The following is a 21492-nucleotide window of genomic DNA, read 5'->3' on the forward strand; positions in this document are numbered from 1 at the left end:
ACATATTATTTCCAAAGGGAATAGAAAGTAGTTAAACAAGTCATGCTGCATCCAGTTTGTGTAATATTTTGTGGTCTTTAGAATCTTCCAAGTATCATAAGGAAAATGATTTTAACAAAATAGGAGAAAAAATTTTGGATACAAATTATGTGTAGTCAGAGGCCAACTAGTATTTTAATTGATTTTCAGTGAGCTTTTAAAAAGTAGAATACAAAACCACTTATGAATATCCCAAATATATTTATATTTGCACAAGAAAAAAAGAGAAAATGTTTACATCAGGGAGTTGTCAGTGATTAGCACCTATAAATTATGGGTGATAATAATATCTGTTTTAATTTTAAAATTCTTTTCTGTGTTTTCTCTAATTTGAGAATGTGTGACTCTTCTGATCAAGGGAAAGCAAACACGTAATATATTTTTAAAATGGCAAAACCAGCAACCTCCTGTGGATGTTTTGAGAACATGTCCTGTTTGTTTTACTTTGTGTTTCATAAACAAGATAGAGAAGGAAGATGATGGTAAAACTGTGTGCTCAGCTTTGCCTTGTTTACTTCTTATTATAGTGGATATTTTAAATAAGATGGATATTCTTGAACTTAAGGTAATTTAAAATCTTTCTTTCTTGTTTTAGGATGACAAATGGGAAAAGAAATGCCAGAAGATTTTTTCATTTGCTCACCAGACTATCAGCGCCTTGATCAAGGCAGAACTGGCAGAATTGCCCTTAAGGCTGTTTCTTCAAGGGGCCTTAGCTGCTGGAGAAATTGGTTTTGAAAATCATGAAACAGTAGCATATGAGTTTATGTCCCAGGTGCTGATCTATTCTTCCCTTTTTGTTGTGATTTAATTTTTTTTTAATTGTCCAGTGAGTTGCTTTTCTGTAGTTTCCATGACAGTGCATATGGATAATCTCTTTACCAGCTTGGAACCGCTTTAGACTGTAGTCATATTGACTAATGTAGAGTAGCAGAATCAACAGATGCTAGTGTTAATGAAGTCTTAGATTTCCAAGTGTGTCATGAGAGACACACACATATTTCATGGGAAAAACTACTTTGTGAATGTGGTTTGGGAGCTCTGGGTTAAAGTTAAATGGATTTCTTTGTTATACAACTTACTTGTCTGGAAATTGACTGTTAGAAGCCATATCTTATGCCTCCCCAAGAAAAAGGAAGGCATGCAGACTCTCACAGGTGGGGGACTGGGGGCATGTATTTTGGATGGCGATTCCCTAAAGTCCATTTTACTGTGTATCCCCCAGGCCTTTTCTCTGTATGAAGATGAAATCAGTGATTCCAAAGCACAGCTCGCTGCCATTACCTTGATCATTGGCACGTTTGAGAGGATGAAGTGCTTCAGTGAAGAGAATCATGAACCCTTGAGGACTCAGTGTGCCCTTGCTGCATCCAAACTTCTGAAGAAACCTGACCAGGGCCGGGCTGTGAGCACGTGTGCACATCTCTTCTGGTCTGGCAGAAACACAGACAAAAATGGGGAGGAGGTAAAGAGAGAGGTCATTCTTGACTCTGACAAAGAGGGGTGATCATTAACAGGGACTAGCTGCCTTTGCTGGTGCCCAGCTTGGGATGATTCAGAGTGCCTGGGAATCTAACCACCCCCCCCCAAAGTTCTTTGTTTTGTAAATTGAAGTGGACAGTAATATATTGAGAGTATCATCCTGTGGTGAAACCTCCACTTTGAGGATATTATAACATCCAGTTTATGTCATAAGCAAGCTGATACCACTAGCCTTTGTTTAAAAATATAGTTATATACTTTAAAAAAAAGAATGCAAAGGATTTAAAATGATGAAGCACTATAACATTGTATTTATTTCTTTGTGTGAGAACAGGACATTTGTGAATTATTAATCATTGCATTATTTCCCCTCCCCCACATTTCTAATTTTAGCTTCATGGAGGGAAGAGAGTAATGGAGTGCCTAAAAAAAGCACTAAAAATAGCAAATCAATGCATGGATCCTTCTCTACAAGTGCAGCTTTTTATAGAAATCCTGAACAGATACATCTATTTTTATGAAAAGGAGAATGATGCGGTAAGTTACTGCCTTTAAAGCATTAGTGAACCAATGATAAAGTGTTAGTTCAGAGAGCAGAAAAGTGGGCACTGGGTTTCAACCCTGAATCTAAAGTCTATTCGTTTGCTCTTAGGCTATTCGATTTTTTCACTTTGCTGTCTTCCTTCTCCAAATCATCTCACTGTGAGACTTGTGAGTGGGAGTTTATGGGTGGGGAAATGGTTACGTGCTAACCAGAAAGAAGGTTGGCAGCTTAAGTCCACCCAGAGGTCCCTTAGAAGAAAGGCTTCTTTGAAAAAATCAGCCATTAAAAAGCTAGAGAACACAATCTTTGCTATCAGACTATACTTGATTGGGAGTTATCAATGATGTGGACTACTCTCTCTTTTTAAAATGTTTTGGCTGAAAGTTCACAGAGCACATCTGTTTTCCATTATTCAACATACACATTTTGTTTTGTAACATTAGTAGCACTTCCTTCAGTATAACGGCACTCTGAGTGCTTCCTGCCTGTGTTCCTGTAGCCATTAGTGTTTCTTTCCTGCCCCTTCCTTCTTTCAGAGCTTTGTTTTGGGACAAATGCTGCCCTCTGGTCTTGTATTGTTCATTGTTTTGAGCAGTGCATTCCTAACAAGTGTTTTTACTCGTCATTGTATAGGCCTGTCTGTTGTTTCATTGCAAAATGATCCCTGGGGTGGCTTCTGACCCATGTCTACCTGATAGGACAGAGTAGATCTGTGCCCTGTAGGATTTGCAAGGTTGTAATCTCTGTGGAATAAGACTGCCTCATGCCACAGGTGGCCAGTGGGTTGGAAGCACCAACCTTTCAGCCAACAGCCCAACACAGTGCATTGCTCCACCAGGGCTTCTTTTTGCTGATTAGTTGTGACCAAATCAGTTCACCCTCTAATGGAAGAACTAATACAAGAAAATTCACATTTCTTTTGATGTCATATAAACTAGCCACTGCCTGTTTGAAAAACAGAATACATTTTAAATGCCAGTACTGGGCTGATTTGCTATTGTGTTCAAGTTTAAAATAATTTCTTAGTACATTATCTTCTACCACTGTGATGTTAGTCAAGAATTGTAGGTTAAATAAGTTTGTGCTTTTGTTCTTTTATTAGCTCATGTTTGAATTATTTTGTTAAGATTATGGAAAAACGGAATTAAAAGATAATGGAATTTTTTTTTCCATGAACTTTTTGAAGCCCCACTCATGCTGGTGCGTGTACATGCATTTGGCTAGGTTTTTTACTGGGAGCTCTGGTGCACTGTCAGGTAAGCATTGAACTGCTAATTGTGACCAGCTGCTTCTTGGGAGAAAATTGAGGCCGTTCTCTCCTGTGAAGATTCGCAGCCTCAGAAACCCTGCATGGGGTTGCTCTGAGTTGAAATTGATTCCATCACACTTGGTTTGGGTTTCGTTTTGATAGTTTCTCATTTATCTTTTCTCATAGTGTCTGTGGAAACTGATGGAAGTAGCACAAGCTCCACAAAACAGTTTTTATTAAATTCCATTTTTGTAGTACCTGCTTGATCATGAAATTGTACATACTCTTTTGTAGGTAACAATTCAAGTTTTGAATCAGCTAATCCAGAAGATTCGAGAAGACCTCCCGAATCTTGAATCCAGTGAAGAAACAGAACAGATTAACAAACATTTCCATAACACTCTGGAGCATTTGCGTCTGAGGCGGGAATCACCAGAATCTGAGGGGCCAATCTATGAAGGTCTCGTCCTCTAACCAGGAAACAGTCTCACATACTCCTTTCCATCTACATCCAGTGCGGGTTTTATTATACTAGTTTCCTGTCCATAGATTGTGCCTTTCAGAAATGCTGAGGTCGGTTTCCCTTTCTTACCTGTCATGTGCTTTACCCAGCACCTCCAGACGCTCACCTGCAGGACCTTAATAAAGTTTATTCACTTCATAAGTGTTCAGGTCTGTCTGACCGCCCTGAGTAGCATGACTGATCTGCTATTTAAAATTCCTGTGATTTTTAAAAACAAAGAGAAAACACCCATTTATCTCAGCCACTAATGAAGCTTTCCTTTTTTTCTGCTGTGTTTGTTTCCCCCCATTGTTGACTGTGTAATTTTTTCCATTACTGGGGAGTACTAACCCAAAAGTGTCTTGTCTCTTTGTTCTCTAGTCCAACTTGAGATTAATTTAGAAGAAAGGAATACTGTATGTGGAATTCACCTTGGACTTTTCTCTAAATTCAAGATGAGGCCATATATAATATTCTCTTCAAAAGTAGAATATTTTAATGCATGTTTGAGACTTCTAAAGCACCGTGGTCGAAACCTGGAGCTATATTTTGCATATTTGTATGCAGTGATCCATTAAGAACCTATGTTGTCTCCTGGGCATATTTATCAAAATAATTTTGTTCTAAATAGTAGACAGTAGAAAATTTGTGATCTATATAATTTATGTAAGCTTTCATTATTGTAAATTTAGGGGGAAATGCATCACACAGTTATCATGATTTTTTTTTCCACCAGTGAAACAATAAAGTCGCTATTAACAGTTCTGGATAATTTGCTTCTTCTACACTATTATGATTCAGAAAAGGAATAGTTGAATGCCTATGGCATTTAGTAGACATTTTCATATATTCACGGAGCTCACAAGTTCAACTCTAGTTTTAAGAACATTTTAAGCGATGTCCCATCTTCTCTTTTAGTCAGTTACACACATTTGCTTTCCTCAGCCTTATACTACTTTTCTAAGCATGCTTAGTCCTCATTAACACCTAAAGGCTCAGCACCTGTATTAGTTTTCTGTTGTATCAATTCGTTTCTTAAAAAAAAAAGTTTATCTCTTTTTTTCTGGGTCAGGAGTTTGGGAGTTTCTCAAGAGGTTGCAGACGGGGCCACAGCCGTCTGAAGTTTGCTCCTGGAGGCTCTGCTTTCATACTGACTTGGCTGTTGGCTGGAGGCCTCATTTCCCCTTGTGACCCCTGAAGGGCAAGACTGTTTTCACAACATGGTGCTGGCTTCCCCAGAATGAGTGATCCAAGAGAGCATGGAAGCCAAAAAACACTTGCTTAAGGCCTGCCCATGGAAGTGATGCAATGTTGTGCCTTGTTCTATTAGAGAGAGTTACAACATCCAGCCCACACTTAGGGGGAATTGAACTGTACATGAATAGAGTAATACCATTTCACACCTCACCATCTGTCCTCCCAATGAAAGATATCTAACACTTGGTACGTTTTACAAGAACAAGTGTTCCCAGATTTTTAGAGTAGTAGTTGTTAGGTGCCAGGTTGTTCTTCAACTGGTGTCCAACAGAACAAAACACTGCCCATCCTCACAGTCCTTGCCATGTTTGAGCCTGCTATTTCAGCCGCAGTGTCACTCTGTCACATTGAGGATCTTTCTCTTTTTGCTGACCCTAGCTTTAGCAAGCTTAATGCCCTCTAGGGATGGCCCTTTCTGATAACAGGTTCAAAATACAGGAGGCACTCTCACCAACCAAGGAGCATTTTGCTTATACTTCCAAACAGATGTGTTTGCCTTTCTGGCAGCCCACGGTGTATTCAGTACCCTACACCATCATTTAAAGGCAACAGTTCTTCAGTCTTCCTTATTCATTGTCTTCCATACTTATGAGGTGATGCAAAGTACCATGCCTTGGGTCAGACACATGTTAATGAGTTAGGTGACCACAAGGTAGTGGTGTTGCTCTTTAACACTTTAAAGATGGTTAACTCTACTCTACTTCATTTGATTTCTTGATCGCTGCTGCCATGGGCATTAATTGTGGGTCCAAGTAAAATCATACCCTTGGCAGCTTTTCTCTGTTTTCATGACATTCCCTATGTGTGGGGTGAAGGAGAGGGGTCCCCCACAAATCATCACAGGTCCGGTAGGTGCAATTGTATAGCGATAATAAGTAAGGATTATAGTAAAGCCATAGAGAGCATGAGAGATAGAAGAGTAAAGTAATAGAGTCAGACATAATTCACAGTAGCATTGCTGACCTCAGCCCCGTTTGATGGTCCACGTGGGGGTAACCCTGCCACGAGAGCAGGAGCAGCCTCAGGGACCGAGAACCTGGGACCACTTTTTCTTTATTGCTAACCAAGCGTTCTATCTCTTTAGGGGGTCATGATTACAGGTAACCACACGTCACAGGAAGGGGCATCTATGATAGGCATAAGTGTAACAGTAAGGGGATGAACTAGGGGTGTGCCCATACGAATGGGAAGGTCTAGGGGTATACATGTGACAAGATGGATGGACCCTAGATTCATGATGGCAGCCTAACCTTGGTCATACTTGGGCGGGTTTGACCTCTCTGGTGTCTCCTACAAGGAAACAGACAACTACTATCCTTATCAGAAGGGAGTGGGCCCTACTTGTTGTGGGATAAACAGTGGTGTCTGCTTGGTCTACATGGCTGATAGCTCTTTAGAGAGAATGACCCCTAATCTACTCCTGATGACCTCCAAGTGTATAGTCATTCTCAAGCAGCTAAGTCTGGCATATATTTTGGGGGAGACAGCTTGAGAGAAATCCTTCTGTTTCCCATAGGGGTTCTTCCTCAAATTCTGGCCAGGAAAAGGCAACTAAAAATTCGCAGGAGTGTTGACTAGGGTCTTAAGATTACCTATTGAGAAGCAGGCGCCCCCCGACTGCTGCTAACACAAGGCTGGCAGTTCAAGCCCAGCATGTGCGCCACAGGAGAAAGATGAGGCTGTCTGCTCCTGTAACGATTCACAGCCTCAGCGACCCTGTCTGGGATTGGATCCCACGGCAGTGGGTTTGAGGTGGGGAGTTTTAAGGAATAGGAACCCTGGTTCCTTTCCCGCTTGCAGGACCATGGTCCCTCTGGGATAATGACATGTGACTGAAGAGTTCAAGGAGGACTCCTGGCTCCCCTCCTTCCCCCGACCATCAACACACTACATTGGCTTGAAGGTCATTATTGAAGGTCATCCATGGCCCTGAGAACTTGGAAATGCAGGGCAATTTTGTGAATGATTGTGACATAGGCGTGGGGGTGGGGGCGAGTCTGTAACTTTCCATATCTCTGGAGAAGCCAGCACCCCTCAAAAAGCCGGGTCTCCTTTTGGAGCTGGCGAGACAGAAACTCGTCCACAAGGCTCTTTCCACTGCAGTTGGCCAGGGAGCTTCTCGAGCTGAAAGTGGGGCGGGTGATGAGACTGCACAGACTCTCAGGTCTCCTGCTGGCCATTGGTCTCAGGGTACTGGGGAGCTCCTTGGGTAGAGGTGGGAAGGGGAGTCCCAAGGCTTTGAGTGGGGTGGTGGTGGTGGTGGTGGCGCATGGATCAAGAAGGTGCTTTTCCAGTAGGGTGGCCAGGTCCGATCTAGGGCTCTCAGTGAAATCTGAATTTCAGATACACATCGGATCCTTGTTGCAGTGGAAGTATGGCCCAAGTGGCCCATGAGACACACTGAGACTAGCTACTCAACCTGTTGCAAATCTGACATTCCAATTTAACCAGATGTAGTAGTTACATAATCTGTTGTCAATCTGAGAGGATTATGAGTGAAGGGGTAGAGTCTAGCCTGTCAGTCAGATCATAGCCAATGAGGCTTCTGTGTGGGCCTGGTCTTCTCCTGAGGATTCTGGGAATTCCTGTCTTCCTCCCTGGAGGCAGAAGACACTCTTCCTCTCTGCTCGCTCCAAGACGCTCTACTTACAATACACATGGCATTACGCTCATGCCTTGGAGCTGGAGAAGCCACATGGAGACCCTTGCCAGTGCTGAGATGCTTCCACCACCACTGGATCCAAAGACTTTCTACCACTGGCCTGTGATCGTCCTGCACTTGGCGTCATTGCATGTGTTTCATGAGTCTGAAGAGGACTTTATGGATTGGTATTGGACATATGGGCTAATATTGGACTCAAGGGGTTAGACTGCACTGGGCTGGGATGCTTTCTTAATGTACAATTACCCTTTCTATAAAACTCTCTCATACACATATGAGTGTGTCTATGGACTTCACTAATCTGCCTGGACTAACACACCGAACAACTAACATCCTATTTCTTTTCTTTCTTTGCCAACACTGACAACCTAGTTGTCAGGGGCACTGGGACGCGAACACTCAGGTGTCAGGCTACAACCGATTTTAATGAGCAGCGTTTGAGGCACAAAGGGCATCTGGGCCCCAGGCTGGTGCCCTGGAGCGTCCCAGGTATTCTGATTTGTACGAGGCCTCTCGGAAGATGACAGTTCAGAGACCTGGGAAGAGTAAAAGATCGGATTTATTTAATACAAGCCCCCGCAGGGTCCCTGCTGCCGGGCTACTGAGGTGAGCAGGGAACATAGCATTGGTTAGGTGTGGTCATGGGCGACATTTCACGGCCGAGGGGCGGCTGCCCCCTCTCCCCACTCACACCGCTGTCACCCACCCCGGAGGAAACATCTCAGGACTTCAAGAGAGAGAGCATTCCCATAGCAAGGAATAAATAATAATAATAAAAAGATTAGTAAGGAAAATACATATTTCTATTAAAAATAGGTTTTGCTAGAGGCAACTACCAGCCTGCCTTTCAGCCCCCAGCAAGACAGAGGGACAGAAAGAAGAGGGTAGAGAGAAGCAGCCGAGGGACATCTGTGCTTGGCCCAACATCATCCTCGCTTCTGCACACTGCCCGGCACGGACCTCGCTCCCAAGGCAGTGCTTCCGGGCTGGCGTTGCCATGGCTGGTGGGTGAGACTGTCACGGGAACAAGTTGCAGCTGTCTGACCCCTGACGTGTCTGTGCATAGAGTAAGGGTGCCACCGACGGGGGCCCCTGACCTCGGACCGACCCAGGTAGAGAGGACCAGAGGAAAAGAGAAAAGCTCGCCCCTCGACCAGGCCACTTGCTAGACGTGACGGGGGCTCTTGGAAGAGGTCTTTATCTCTGCACAAGACAAAATATTCAAGTTTCAAGGTACATTCCCACGGTCTGTTTACCCTGAACCTCCTTGGGCTGCAAAGCGAGGCTCCGCTTGGTGGCAGGTGGTCCAGATGGGGAGTCAGCAGCCCCTTCGGATGGCTTCATACCCAACACAGATGCAGTAGGGTGGATGTAAAGGCTGGTGGCTTGGTTCGGTGGGAGTAGGGCAGGTGCATAAACCAGTGCACAGAGCTCTTAGAATCCATGAATTGCCTGCTCTTCTCGGCATGTGGATGTCCTCCCGTGGGTGGTCTGGGCCCGCCTGTCCTATGTACCATCAAGGGAGCTTTCCGTTCTCTGTATCAAGGAGAGAGGAGACGTGTTATGGCCACGGCTTTCTGGATGGAACTGCGCCCTGGTGGGATGACATGCAAAACCACAGCCCAAACTAACCGAAGGCACCACCAGGGAGTCAGTGCCCACTCAGAGCGACCCTACGGGCAGGCTAGAACTGCTCCTGCGGGTTTCCGAGGCTGTAACTCTTTTTTTTTTTTGAGGCTGTAACTCTTGTAAAAAAAAAGCATTTTATTTGGGGTGGGGTGGGGGCTCTTACAGGTCTTATAACAATCCATGCATCAATTGTATCAAGCACATTTGTACATATGTTGCCATCATTTTCTTTCTTTTTTAAAAATCATCTTATTGGGGCTCTTACTGCTCTTATCACAATCCATGCATCCATGTGTCAAGCACATCTGTACATATGTTGCCGCCATCATTTTCACATTTTCTTTCTTTCTACTTGAGCCCTTGGGATCAGCTCTTCTTTTTTCCCCTCCCTCCCCCATCCTCCCACTCTCGTGAACCCTTGATAAATTATAAATTATTATTATTTTTCATATCTTACACCACCTGCTGTCTCCATTCACCCATGTTTCTGTTGTTCGTCCCCCTGGGGAGGTGGGTGGGTGTTATACGTCGGACATTGTAATTGGCTCCCTGTTGGTTCCCCACCTTCCCCCTACCCTCATGGTATTGCTGCTCCCATCACTGTTCCTGACAGGTCTATCTGTCCTGGCTCCCCTGGAGACTGTAAGTCTTTATGGGAGTTGAGAGCATCTCATCTTGCTCCCATGGGCCAGCTGGTGGTTTTGAACTGCTGACCTTATAGTTAGCAGCCCAGCACATAACCCACGACATCACCAGAGTGCTCCTAAGATTGCAGACTGCATGCCTGAAGGAAACTCCAAGGCATTCCTTGCCCCACCTCCCCCACCCTCGGGCATGGCATGGCAGCTCCCTCAGGCACATAATGATCCTTCAGGTCCCCAAGGGTCGGAGCCAACTCCACAGCAACTAGCACCACCAAGCCAGAACCAGGCGGTTCCGTGGTAGAATTCTCGCCTCCAGGCAGGAGCCGCTCCTTCCTGACCAGCGCACCTCACACCCAGCCCCTGCTGTTGGGAGGGGAGCTTGTGTGTTGCTTACAATGCTGAACAGATTTCAGGGGAGCTTCCGGACTAAGAGGGACTAGGAAGAGAGGGTCGGAGATCCGTTTCTGAAAATCGGCCAGTGAAACGCTCCCGATGGAGATGACAGAGGCCCCGGTGTGTCTCACTCTGGTGAGTCGGGGGCTGCCTCCAGGGCAGCTCACAACAAGCCCTTCTGTTGGAGACGGTGATTCATCTCCCACTGGAGGAAAGCGGAGCGCTAAAACTCAAGAGACACAGTCATTGCACATGCCGCCTTAGAAGGTCTCTAACTGCATTGGGTGGGTGACTGGGTACCCACCGACCTGGCCCTGTGTTCTCTGCAAACCAACAGCCCAGTCCCTGAGAAGGCGATATCCCCTCCATGGCTGAGCAACTCTAGGGTGAGGTAGAAGGTGGAAGAGATTCTGAGAGACCACAGGAAGGATTGAGAGGGGACCAGGGGACTCTGGACCAGGCGGCGAGGGAGTTACAGAGAGCTTTGGGGACAGAGCCTTTGCTGTCAGGTCCCAAAAGTCCGGTGGATTTTGATAAACCTGGAGGATGGGAAGAGAGGACCAAGGAGGCAGAGGAGGGAAGGGTGCTGGAACAGACTGCCAAGAGGAGGGCAGGGTTGGGGGTGATGGGGTTGGGGATCGCTGGGCAATGGGGAGCCCTGAAGATCAGGCAGCTTCTAAGCTCACTTCTCTGGACCCTCCTTGGGGCACCCTCAGTGTCCCTGCAGCTTGTCCAGATGAGGGATCAGCCAGGGCCTTAGGAACACGGGGACAGGCAGACTATCTTCCTGAGGGCTTGGGTCTGAGGAGCCTTGTGAACAGGATGCAGAGCAGAGAGGCCCCAGGTGGCTTCTCTGTCTGGAGAGACCCAGCGGCCCAGAGAGCTATGCTGGTGCGGGGACTGGCCAGCCCAGCAGGGAAGCTTTGCCCTTTCACTTCCTCCGTTGTCCCAGGAGGGAGACGGGACTCGGAGGTCCAGACTGAGGCCCTTCGAAGACACTTCCACTCGCCTGCTGTAGGGGAAGCCGGGGCTAGGGGGCTGCTGCAGGACCAGCCCCACAGGCCGGAAGGGCTGGGCGGCCACCTATGGGCTTTGGGGATTTAGAAGGGCAGGTCAACCCACTCATACTGCAGGCTCCAGCTCCTGAGGCTTAAATCAGACGCCTGACACCCCTCCAGCCGCGAGAACACCCTGTGTGCTTCTGGACACCCCCAGAAGCCATTTTGCCTCCAGTCCCTTAGAGATCTCCACTTACACCAGCTGTTCTCAACCTGTGGGTCGCGACCCCTTTGGGGGGGTTGAATGACCCTTTCACAGGAGTCCCCTCATACATCCTGCATATCAGATATTTAAATGGCGATTCATAACTGTAGCAAAATGACAGTGATGAAGTAGCAACGAAAATAATGTTACTACACTTGATCTTGGCCAAAAGGCCAAGAGGAGGGCAGGGGTGGGGGTGATGGGGTTGGGGATCGCTGGGCAATGGGGAGCCCTGAAGATCAGGCAGCTTCTAAGCTGGTTGGGGGTGGGGGTGGGGTCACCACCACTTGAGGAACTGTATGAAAGGGTTGAGGCATTAGGAAGGTTGAGAACCACTGCCTTACACACACAAACCTCAGGCCCACCACTGCTGGGCCCATTCTGGACAGGGCAGCGCAGGGCTGCCCCCTGGATTCCCAAGGTGGGGACTGTCACAGAAGCAGCGCGCCACCCCTTTCCCTGGCAGCACCATGCATAGACCCTTTGGTTGATGGCTGAGCGCTTTAACCACGATGCCACCAGGGCCCCTCTAGCTCTCCAGTCTCGCATGCTCATGAAACAATCACGTGGGCAGCTTAGGAAGCTATCGATTCTGATTCCATCCTAGCTGAGGTAGAAAGGCAAATTTTCAGTAGGGGCGGGTAGAACCTTCATGGGCCGGTCCAAAACCCCTGGCTTTACAGGAGGCAACCAACTAGCTTTTGATGCGGTGCTCTCCCCAGGCAGAGCAAGTGAGGGGTGAGTCCGCTTTGAACGGAAAGGTTGGCTGTTGAAGTGCCTCGGAAGAAAGGCCTGGTGATCTGCTTCCAAAACACCAGCCCTGGCTGGAGACCCCTGTGGACAGAGCTCGCCGTGAATTGGAATACTTGATGGAAACTGCTGCCTCAGGTTTGCAGCTTGCCTGTCTCATTCAAGCCTTAAGACACCGTAGGAGATAGCACTAGCGATTCTTGTTGTTGCTACTGATATTATTTGTCAGAAAGACAAGAGGTGGCTGGAGAGTGGACTCCAAGTCCTGGACTGTCCCCCGCAGCAGTCAAATACCTGCTGCTGGCCAGGAGGGATGAGGGAGGCCAGCGTAAAGGGGGAAGAAAGCAGGGTTTTCTCGGAGGCCCCACACAGGGCCAGATTCTACCCTCTCAGTACAGCCTGATCCCTTTCACATTATCTGTCTGCGTCGGCGGCAAAGACCATTTATAAACAAGGTGACCACGGCAGGGGAAAAATGAAATCAGAGTGTACCATTGAAACCAGTCAAACAAAACCAAATTAGTATTTGGCTAAGGGGCTGTCTCATTGTTAAGATATTTCCTTCAATATGTTTTCACAAGCAACGGCCATTAAACAACTGGGAATGATTGCCAGGTTTGATCTCAGGAAGGAAGTCCCCTCCCATTTCCCTGCTACGCAATTCCATTAATTTTCTCCCGACCCTCAGCAGCTGATAATGAGAGGAGCCATACCTGCTTCTTGGATAAACAAAATCCATTCGCTTCAAGGGTCCAAACCCCCCCTCCTAACGGCTGGGAGCCCCTGCGCCACGCCACGCGACTTGACTTCGGGGGGCTGGGGACAGGGTGAGCCGTGGCCCCATTCTTAGGAGCGGCCCAGGAGCAGACTGCTGGCTCCCCGGCCTGCTCCTGGGAAAAGGGAAACTTCTGTCTGGCAGGGAGCGGGAAGCCTTTGTCCCGAGAGCCCCTCTGGACGGGAGACAAAGTAAACAGGCCGGTCCTGCAGGGTGCTCACTGCCCATTGGCAGCAGGTCGGCCCTGGGCAGACACGGCCATGCTGGTTACAGGAGAAGGACACATTTCGCTCTCAGGCCCACCCTGCCCAGGCCGCTTTCCAGGATGCTGGGGAGGTGGCGTTGCTCCTTGGGGACCCGGGTCTAGTCCTGGCTCGTCTGCGAACTGGCCGGATGACCCCGAGCAAAAGCTGCTGGGCCTCGGTTTCCCCACCTATGACTCGGGCTACCAGTCCTTCTGGGACTAGAAAAAGACATGCACCGCCCCACCCCACCCCCCTTTTAAAGTTGGTCCCTTTCTTTGATAAAAGAATATCCTTGGCTTCCTCTTCAGCGAAGGTATAATGGGCCCTGTCTTACAAGAATGCAGACTCGGGCAAAACAAAGGAGGCCAAGACCCCTGGAAGGGCTATCAGAACGCCTGCAGGAAGGTGTGTCCAGCCGCTCAGAGAACGCAAGCGGCCAATCCCTCACTTCGTAAGATAATAGCTGCTCAGCTAACTCCTGCATTTTGGGGGAAGTGCACACAAAATTCCAGTTTAGAGCCAGGGATTTACAGGTGGACCTCTGTGTCTCCCTCCCAACCTCTCCCGCTCCAAGTAACTGCTCCCTAAGTCCACGGCACCCTACAGAATGAAGCCTCTGGAGGTAGCATTTGAGGTCCTGCAGGTTAGAGCCCTGGGCCCGCCCACCCACCTCCCTTTCCCCATCACTTCTCACCTGCACCCCATCATGCGCTCTCCCATGCCAACTGCTCCCCCACCCAAGACCTTTGCTTCTGCCCATCTGCCCAGCAGGCTGCTGTCGCCCAACCCAGTCTGCATGGCCTATTCAAGTGACTGGTCCTTGGTAGAGGTCTCTGACCAGGTGGCCCCTGTGGTCATGCCACTGGATAGGGTACTATCCCCCTTCTTTACAATCAGTGGCAGGGTACTGACTTCCTCATCAGACGGTGCCTCTTGGGGCCCAGGCACTTGCCAGGTGTAGGGTAGGTTCTCAGTGAATCCTGGCAAAAATCAGGTGAGGGCATTCCATGATCCCCATAGAGCAGCGGTTCTCAACCTGTGGATCACGACCCCTTTGGGGGTCGAACGACCCTTTCACAGGGGGTGCCTGATTCCTAACAGTAGCAAAATGACAATGATGAAGTAGCAATGAAAATAATGTTATGGTTGGGGGGTCACCACCACATGAGGAACTGTATGAAAGGGTCGTGGCATTCGGAAGGTCGAGAACCACTGTTCTAGAGAGAGTGGAAGAGAAATGTAGAACAAAATTTACTGAATTCATGAGGAGGGTTGCGAACCACTGCCCTAGAGGATAACGATAGGGGAGAAAACTGAGGCCCCATCTGACAGGGCACCTGGTGTGAGATGGGGGCTCCACATGGGATCCTTGAGTTGAAAAGAGCTGCTGGGTAGACGACTCAGCCAAGCAGACCCCCACCCCTAGCTGGCCTCCTTCTCAAAGCCTAGACCCTGTGCTGGGAAGCAAGTGACACTGGCCTATTTGTACCGAGTCCCAGTCTTACAGGGGTATTTCCAGGGCCCCCAGGGTTGTGTATGGGCTGAGCTGACCAATGAGAAGAAGAGGCGAGAGAGGGTCTGAGACTCGAGCTGCCTCAGAAAACCTGGCCAGCCTGGAGACCCGGACGTCCCTGCACCCAGGCTGGCCAGGCACTGGAGGCTCCAGGTCTGGGAAGGGACCAGGGATACCTCAGGGCCTGGTGAGCTTGGAGAGACCCTGTTTAAGGCAGTGTTGATGACATAAATACTTACAGAGTATCTATTTTCCATGAAATCTGCAAAACAAAGAATAAGAGGGTGGTGAGCAAAGACTAGCCTGTAGGCTGGGCACCCTTTCCTGTCTCTGGGGCTGCAGGGCGGGGTTCAGGGTTGGGGTACGTACGGGTGGGGCTGCAAAGGTGCAGTGAAGCTCCGGAGGAGCGAGCCTCTAGTTCAGGCCACGCCCCAGGACGCTGTGGCTCCCTGGTGGAGATTGGCTCTGGGACTTTGTGGCGCCACATCACGGGCACTCAAAATCTTCTCAAACTCACTGAGCATTGGGGACCGGGTTTAAAAACTAGTAGCTTTTTTTTTAATGGAAAATTACCGAAAGCAAAAAGGAGATGAAAATCATTTCTGGCCTTATTTTCCTTTGCATTTCGATGTATTTTCCCCCTAGTCCATTTTTCTTCTATGTGTGTGGTTTCTTTCTTTTTAAAAAACAATTAGCTGGTATAAGTTATTTACATTCTCTTCTCTTTCACATGTGACGACTTTTACAAGCGTTTTCAGGCCCCATGACAATTGTCAAGCGGATGAGCTGCTGTTTATTTAACCGTTTCCTTACTGCAAAAATAGAAGATCTTTGCCCGGACATCATCATTACCCATGAACCCGAAAGCCTCCCCTGCGATCTTGTTCAAATCAAACAGGAGCTGTGCTGAGCTGGTGTAAAAAGGCTGGCCTGGAACACGAAACCGAACCCTCTCTATGGGGCAGGTTGACCACAGCCACCCCACAGAGCAGGTCCACACCTCGGTGTTAACAGTGGGGGGAGAAGAACTCAGGAAAGGAGGCCAAGAAGGGTCGGGCAGCCCGAAGCAGGGGAACAGGGTCACTGAGCTGTGGGTGGACAAACTGGTTGCTGTGCGAGTTCTCAACCTTAGCAACAGGATAAACCAAACTAGGTGTCGCTGGGGCCGGAGCGATCACCGTTTCCCAATGCTCTGGGCAGGGGTGGCCATCAGCCCCCTTTCCCGAGGGACCTCCTCCGGATGATCCATGCCATCCTCTCGCAGGCGTGCTCGTGGGGGAGAGGGGGGCCTGACGGGGCTTGCCTCGCTATCGCCACCAGGATGGCCATGCCCACGTCAGAACAGACCTGGCTTGGCCGAGGCTCTGTCAGAGTTCTCGACAGAAGCAAGGATGGCGAGATTTCCTCTCCTGTACCTTGGACGCATGGTCAGGAGAGACCAGCCCGTCACGCATCCTAAAGTAGAGGGGCAGGGAACAGGACAAAGACCCTTGCCAAGAGGGAGTGACACAGCGGCTGCAAGGGTGTGGCTGAACCATTGCGGAGGACGGACGGGGCGCAGGTCTGGGCAGGGTTCATTCCGTGGTACGCAGGGTCGCTATGAGCCGGAACCGGGCAACGACGTCGGAAGATGAGCGTGGGGGTGAGATAGGTTGATGAGAACAGAAAGTCGGGCCTGGAGGGTTAGTGGCGGGCTGCCCGAGAGGAGGAAGAAAAGGGGCTCGCTTGCCTCTTCAGACAAGAGGCCTCTAGTCCCCCCACTAGGGTCGATGGTCAAGGGCCGAGATAGAGCCGGATTCCTGAGATGGCCGGCGACAGACACAGACTTCCCAGAGTCTCAATCTATACCAGCGGCCCAAACACAAACTAGTCCCGTCTGGATCTTGCTAAGTTGCCGGGACACAGGAGTCACCACCCTTGCCGTTTCTCAGTCTGATTTTACCGTGTCCTGTCTCATGAGTCCCTGTCTTATCACAGCCCCATTGTGCCTGCCCTCCAGCAGGAACAGGGCCAGCGGTTCCTAAGGGGCCCCCGCTTTGGCCCTGGCAGGCCCGGATTCAGACCCTGCGGGCCAAACGATGAATCAGCTCGCCACCTAGGCAAACCCTTGGGTAAATTTCCACCCCACCCTCCCTCAAAGCATGGGGGCAAGGGGCGGGGGGTGGCAGATAGAAGAGGAAGCTGTCTCCAGGCAGTACTTGAGCATGAAACATGAAGAGTTCAACGATGTCGACCAATCAGGCCGAGACCACGTCTTTATATGTGTGGATCAACAACCAGACACGCAGTGGTGGTGTTTGGTAATGGAGCAGCCACCGCACACAGATAGACTCTAATGGGTTGCACCCAACGGTTTCGCAGGGCAAGTTTGACCAGGCTGTGTTTTGAAGTGAGAGAAGCTACCTGGGGCCTTGCAGGATGGGTGGGGAGTGACCCTTTCCTGTGACACTTCTCCCCCCACCTCACCTCCTCCTCCCCCTGTCCTCAGGCTTTTTCTTGATGGCCACTTCCAGTCACTGTGCCCTCAGCCCCACCGCTCCTGGCATATTAGGGGGCAGGGTGTGGCAGAGCGTGGACCTTTAAGAGAACACCCCTGGCAGTCTGGACAAAGAGAAATCAGAGGGTGGACGGCCAGGAGAGGCCAGGCAAGGGAGCAGAAGCTCACTTCGGAAGGTGGGCTCGACCTAGCTCACAGTCATGGCATAAGTGCCTCCTCCCAGGGTCTCTTCAGTGGGATGTGCTCAAGATGTCTCCCCAGGTGGCCACTCCTGGCATTTTGAATTCTCGCCTGTAGTGCAAGAGACCTTCACGTGCAAGCCACCATCCCCGCCTATCTGTGCAGGCTGGTGTGTTGCCTCCTCCCCCAACCACCTCCAAAACCGGTAGCGACCACGAATCTCCTATCTCTGTGGGTTGGCTTGTTGTGTACTTCACTGTCTACATGAAGTCACACAATATGTGTGTTTGTATCGCTCTGGCTTCGCTCTGGATTAGCACCCTGTTTTCAAGGCCCATCTGTGGTACCGCCTCCCCGTGGTTATGGAAGAGGTACGCAAAGTGAGCAAACCAGCAAGGACGGGAAAGGCCTGTGCCAGATGGAGTGACATCGCAGGGGGTGACTGCCATAGTAGTCAGGTCAAACGGGACACCTGTCAGTGATCCCCCTCCAGACCCAACGTATCGTTGCTCCAGTGTTGAATAGTTTCTGCTTTGTTATTGGGCTATTTGTTTGTATACTGTTTTGATCTTTGTACGCCTTTCCGTATAGGAAGCCCAGATTAGGTAAACCTAGAGAGACAACTGCTGGATCAATAGATTCAAAGGGATCCGACAGGGTGGGGGATTGGCAGGAAATGAAGAAGTAACAGCCATGAGGCCCAACAAGAAGAAATATACTGGAATTGACTGACTGTGGTGAAGGCTGTACAACTCTTATGAATGTGAATGAGCTATTGAAATGCCTGTGTGAATTGCACGTCAGTGAGGTTGCTAAAAATCAGCACCACCACCAACAAAACAACAAGCGAACCTTTTGCCATTTCTAGTAAATCACATCATCCTGACTCATTTGTTACCAGGCCTACTATTGCCGGCTGAGGTTTGCAAATCTTCAAGTAAATGGTTTTTTTTAAAAAGATCATTTTATTAGGGGCTCTTACAGCTCTTATAACAATCCATACATCAATTATGTCAAGCATATTTGTACATATGTTGCCATCATTTTCTAAACATTAAGTAAATTATTTTTAAAACTATATAAAAATGTTCCCAAATGTAAAACCTGCACATCTAACTCCCTGCGAAATATTCCTGCAGACAAGACACATGGGGCTACGCTAGAATCCTGGAGCTAGAGGAGCCACGTGGAGACCCCTGCCAGCATTGAGATGCTTCTACCGCCACTGGATCCACAAGACTTTCCACCCACTGGCCTGTGATCCTCCTGCATTTGGTGCCATTGCATGTGTTGCATGAGTCTCAAGAGGAATTCAAGGTCAAATATTGGACTTACAGGCTAATATTGAACTCATGGACTTGCTCTGGACTGGGCTTGGCTGTTTTATTGATGCATAATTGCTTCTTGATATAAAGTTCTCTCTTATACAAAAAACAACCAATCAACCAACCAAAAAACTTGCACATCTAACGTTGTTTACAGAAACCCACAGCATGTTCTCCCTGGCTAAGAGCAGGAGCTCTTTCTCAGCCCTTTCTAGCTTCCCCAGGGCTGGTTTCATCTTCTCCATCCAAACCAAAACCCAAACCAAATTAAACTCACTCCGGTCGGACTGAGAGAGCCCCATGGAGCAGGAGCCCTGGTGGTGTCGTGGTGACGTGTTGGGCTGCAAGCTCAGGGTCAGCAGTTTGAAACTGTCCAGTTTCCTCCCAGGAGAAAGATGGGCTTTCTCTTCTTGTAAAGAGTTAGTCTTGGAAACCCGGTCTTCTAGGGTCACTTGGGAGCCATTCTATACGGCCCTACAGGGTCACTGAGTCGGCATCGGCTCGTCGGCTGTGTGCTTGGTTTAGGGTCTTGCTACAGAAAGTCAAAAAGAGTTGGCTGAGTGAATTTGGACTCTGGGTGACCCCCCGCGTTTGGCAGAGTGGAATTGTGTTCCCGAGAAGCAGAGGTAGACGCCAGGTCTTTCTTCTGAGGGTCTCTGAGCGGGTTTGAGCGGTCACTTTTTCAGTTACTAGTCAAAGGCTTAACCTGCTGTGGCCCCCAGGGCCACCTTCCTAGTACAGAGAGAGAGAGCCACCAACTGACTCTGAGCCAGGAGAACACCCGAGACACAACGACCGGCCCTGAGGTGACTCACGACAGGCAGGCTTAGGAGCAACAAGATCTGAGGGGTCCTGGAGGCAAGTGGGCAGAGGGTGTTTAGAGGATTCAAATGGGCTAAAGGGGAAGGGACTCTTAGAAGTGCCTGGCTTCTAAGGCTCCCGCTCAGACAGGTTCAGGGGGGTGGCTGGGGAGTGACCAGGGTGCAGACAACGGACTTTCACTTTCAAATGCAAGGACATGGAGACTTGCCCGTGTGATGATTGGATGGGAACTTACGATCATTGGCACCCGCCACCTCATTTAACAGATAAGAGGAAAACAGAACAGAGTGTCCAGATTGACGCCAAGAAGGCAAAGATCCCTGAAGACAGCTCTCTCCCTCGGGTCTGTGAGCTCCCATTTGGGGACTCCTGTCTCCCCATCCGTAGGCCCCCAACACTCTCCAGGACCCAGGTCTCCCTCCGCATCGCACAGGCAGCCCGGGGACTGCTCCTTGGCGGCTGGCCTGCCAGTGCCCTTTTGCTTATCTAGGGGAGGGTTTTCCTTTGTATCACACATGGGGTTCAGGAGCCAGAATCACACCCTGTGAGGCCAGTTTCCCAAACAGCCAGCCCTGGAGTGCTGCCCACCGGAGGTGGTGGGGAACTGAGACGTGAAAGGGGGGAGAAGGGAAGGTTGAACAAGACTCTGCTACACCCCTGATCCCTTTGTGAATTGGTCACCCTCAAAACCACACACACACACACACACACACACACACCTGCCTAAGATTGGATTTCTGAGGGGTAAGAGATAACTCTCCTTCAAACACAGAGCAACACAGGTAATCTGAGAGGAGTAATTGGAAAGATGCTCCAAACAGCATCCGTGTTTTGGGAGAGCTTGTTAGCAATGCCCTCAGCCCCACTGAGAGCGACTGAATCAGAACTGGGAGGCCTAAGGGGGCGGGGCATCCACAGTGTGTGTTTGAATAAGCCTGAGAACCATCGGCCGGCCTGGAGTCTAGTCTAGTCCACACCCCTCCTGTCACAGAGAAGAAGCCTAAGGCCTCAGAGGTCCTACGACTTGCCCAGGATGCCCCCCCCACCCCTCTTAGATCACACCACGGGGTCACACTTGGCTCCCATAGTAGATAGAGCTGAAGTCTCTAATTAAGTTGATGGTAACATTTCCCAAAGCAAGTGAGGTGGGTGCCTGCTGCCACCTTTTAGGTGGGGGAAAGAGAGCCAGCTAGTTTGGCAACATCAACAGAGGCAGTGTGAGGACCCACGCAGAAGACCCGTAAGGACTGGCAGGGCAGCCTGAGTCCCTGGTTCTAATCCCTGCCCTGCCACTTCAAGTGGCCTTGGGATGGGGACAAGAGACCTAACCCCTATGGCCCGTTTTCCCACCTGCCAAGCAGAAGGGACGGAGGCCCATCAGAAGGTTGGCTGGGGGTGTGATGAGTAATGTAAAGCCCTGCCAACAGAGTCTCAGGCACAGAGTGCTCTGTCCACGCCGGGCCCCACAACACGGGAGAAAGGGACTCTCCTGGCCCAGAGAAGAAGAAAAGCACATGCAGCAACAGAAGGGAAACAGATGGAAAGGTCTTTCTTCTACGAAGCTACTCGATGGGTTTTGAACAGCCAACCTTTGTCTAGCAGTCGTGGGAACCAGAAACTCCTGGGGCTTGAGAGAGTTCAGATTCTGGTTCTGGGGGTCTGGGCTGGGGCCCGAAAACTGCAGCTGCTGCAGGTCCAGCAGCCAGGGTCTATGGAAGCCT

The 21492-nt window shown here is 49.4% G+C and overlaps 2 protein-coding genes across 4 annotated transcripts in view; one reads left to right on the forward strand and one right to left on the reverse strand.

Annotated features, from left to right (window-relative positions):
• The first annotated feature begins 599 nt into the window (after positions 1-599).
• Positions 600-4580, forward strand: LOC101659625 (vacuolar protein sorting-associated protein 35-like). The gene is made up of 4 exons (XM_013005869.3): positions 600-814; positions 1265-1504; positions 1915-2058; positions 3609-4580. The coding sequence occupies exons 1-4, from the start codon at positions 806-808 to the stop codon at positions 3786-3788; spliced, it is 573 nt and encodes a 190-aa protein (XP_012861323.3). The 5' UTR covers positions 600-805; the 3' UTR covers positions 3789-4580.
• Positions 4581-8139: 3559 nt separating this feature from the next.
• Positions 8140-21492, reverse strand: part of PECAM1 (platelet and endothelial cell adhesion molecule 1) — a 44137-nt gene continuing 30784 nt past the window's right edge. For 2 of the 3 annotated variants that reach the window (XM_045299672.1, XM_045299671.1), the window contains 2 exons: positions 15187-15209; positions 8140-9271 (listed from right to left, as the gene is read on the reverse strand). In XM_045299672.1, the coding sequence (XP_045155607.1) occupies positions 9242-9271; positions 15187-15209 (53 nt within the window). In that variant the 3' untranslated portion in view covers positions 8140-9241. The remainder of the gene's footprint in view (positions 9272-15186; positions 15210-21492) is intronic. The other variant, XM_045299673.1, reaches the window with a different exon arrangement.

The sequence above is a fragment of the Echinops telfairi genome, unplaced genomic scaffold (assembly GCF_000313985.2).
Source record: "Echinops telfairi isolate 266 unplaced genomic scaffold, ASM31398v2 ScPeMD7_7458;HRSCAF=8496, whole genome shotgun sequence".
Classification (NCBI taxonomy): domain Eukaryota; kingdom Metazoa; phylum Chordata; class Mammalia; order Afrosoricida; family Tenrecidae; genus Echinops; species Echinops telfairi.

Excerpts from the sequence above, each read along its gene's own strand:
- LOC101659625 (XM_013005869.3), top strand. Across the intron at positions 1,505-1,914 it reads CAGACAAAAATGGGGAGGAG|CTTCATGGAGGGAAGAGAGT; the intron begins GTAAAGAGAGAG and ends TTCTAATTTTAG. Across the intron at positions 2,059-3,608 it reads ATGAAAAGGAGAATGATGCG|GTAACAATTCAAGTTTTGAA; the intron begins GTAAGTTACTGC and ends ACTCTTTTGTAG.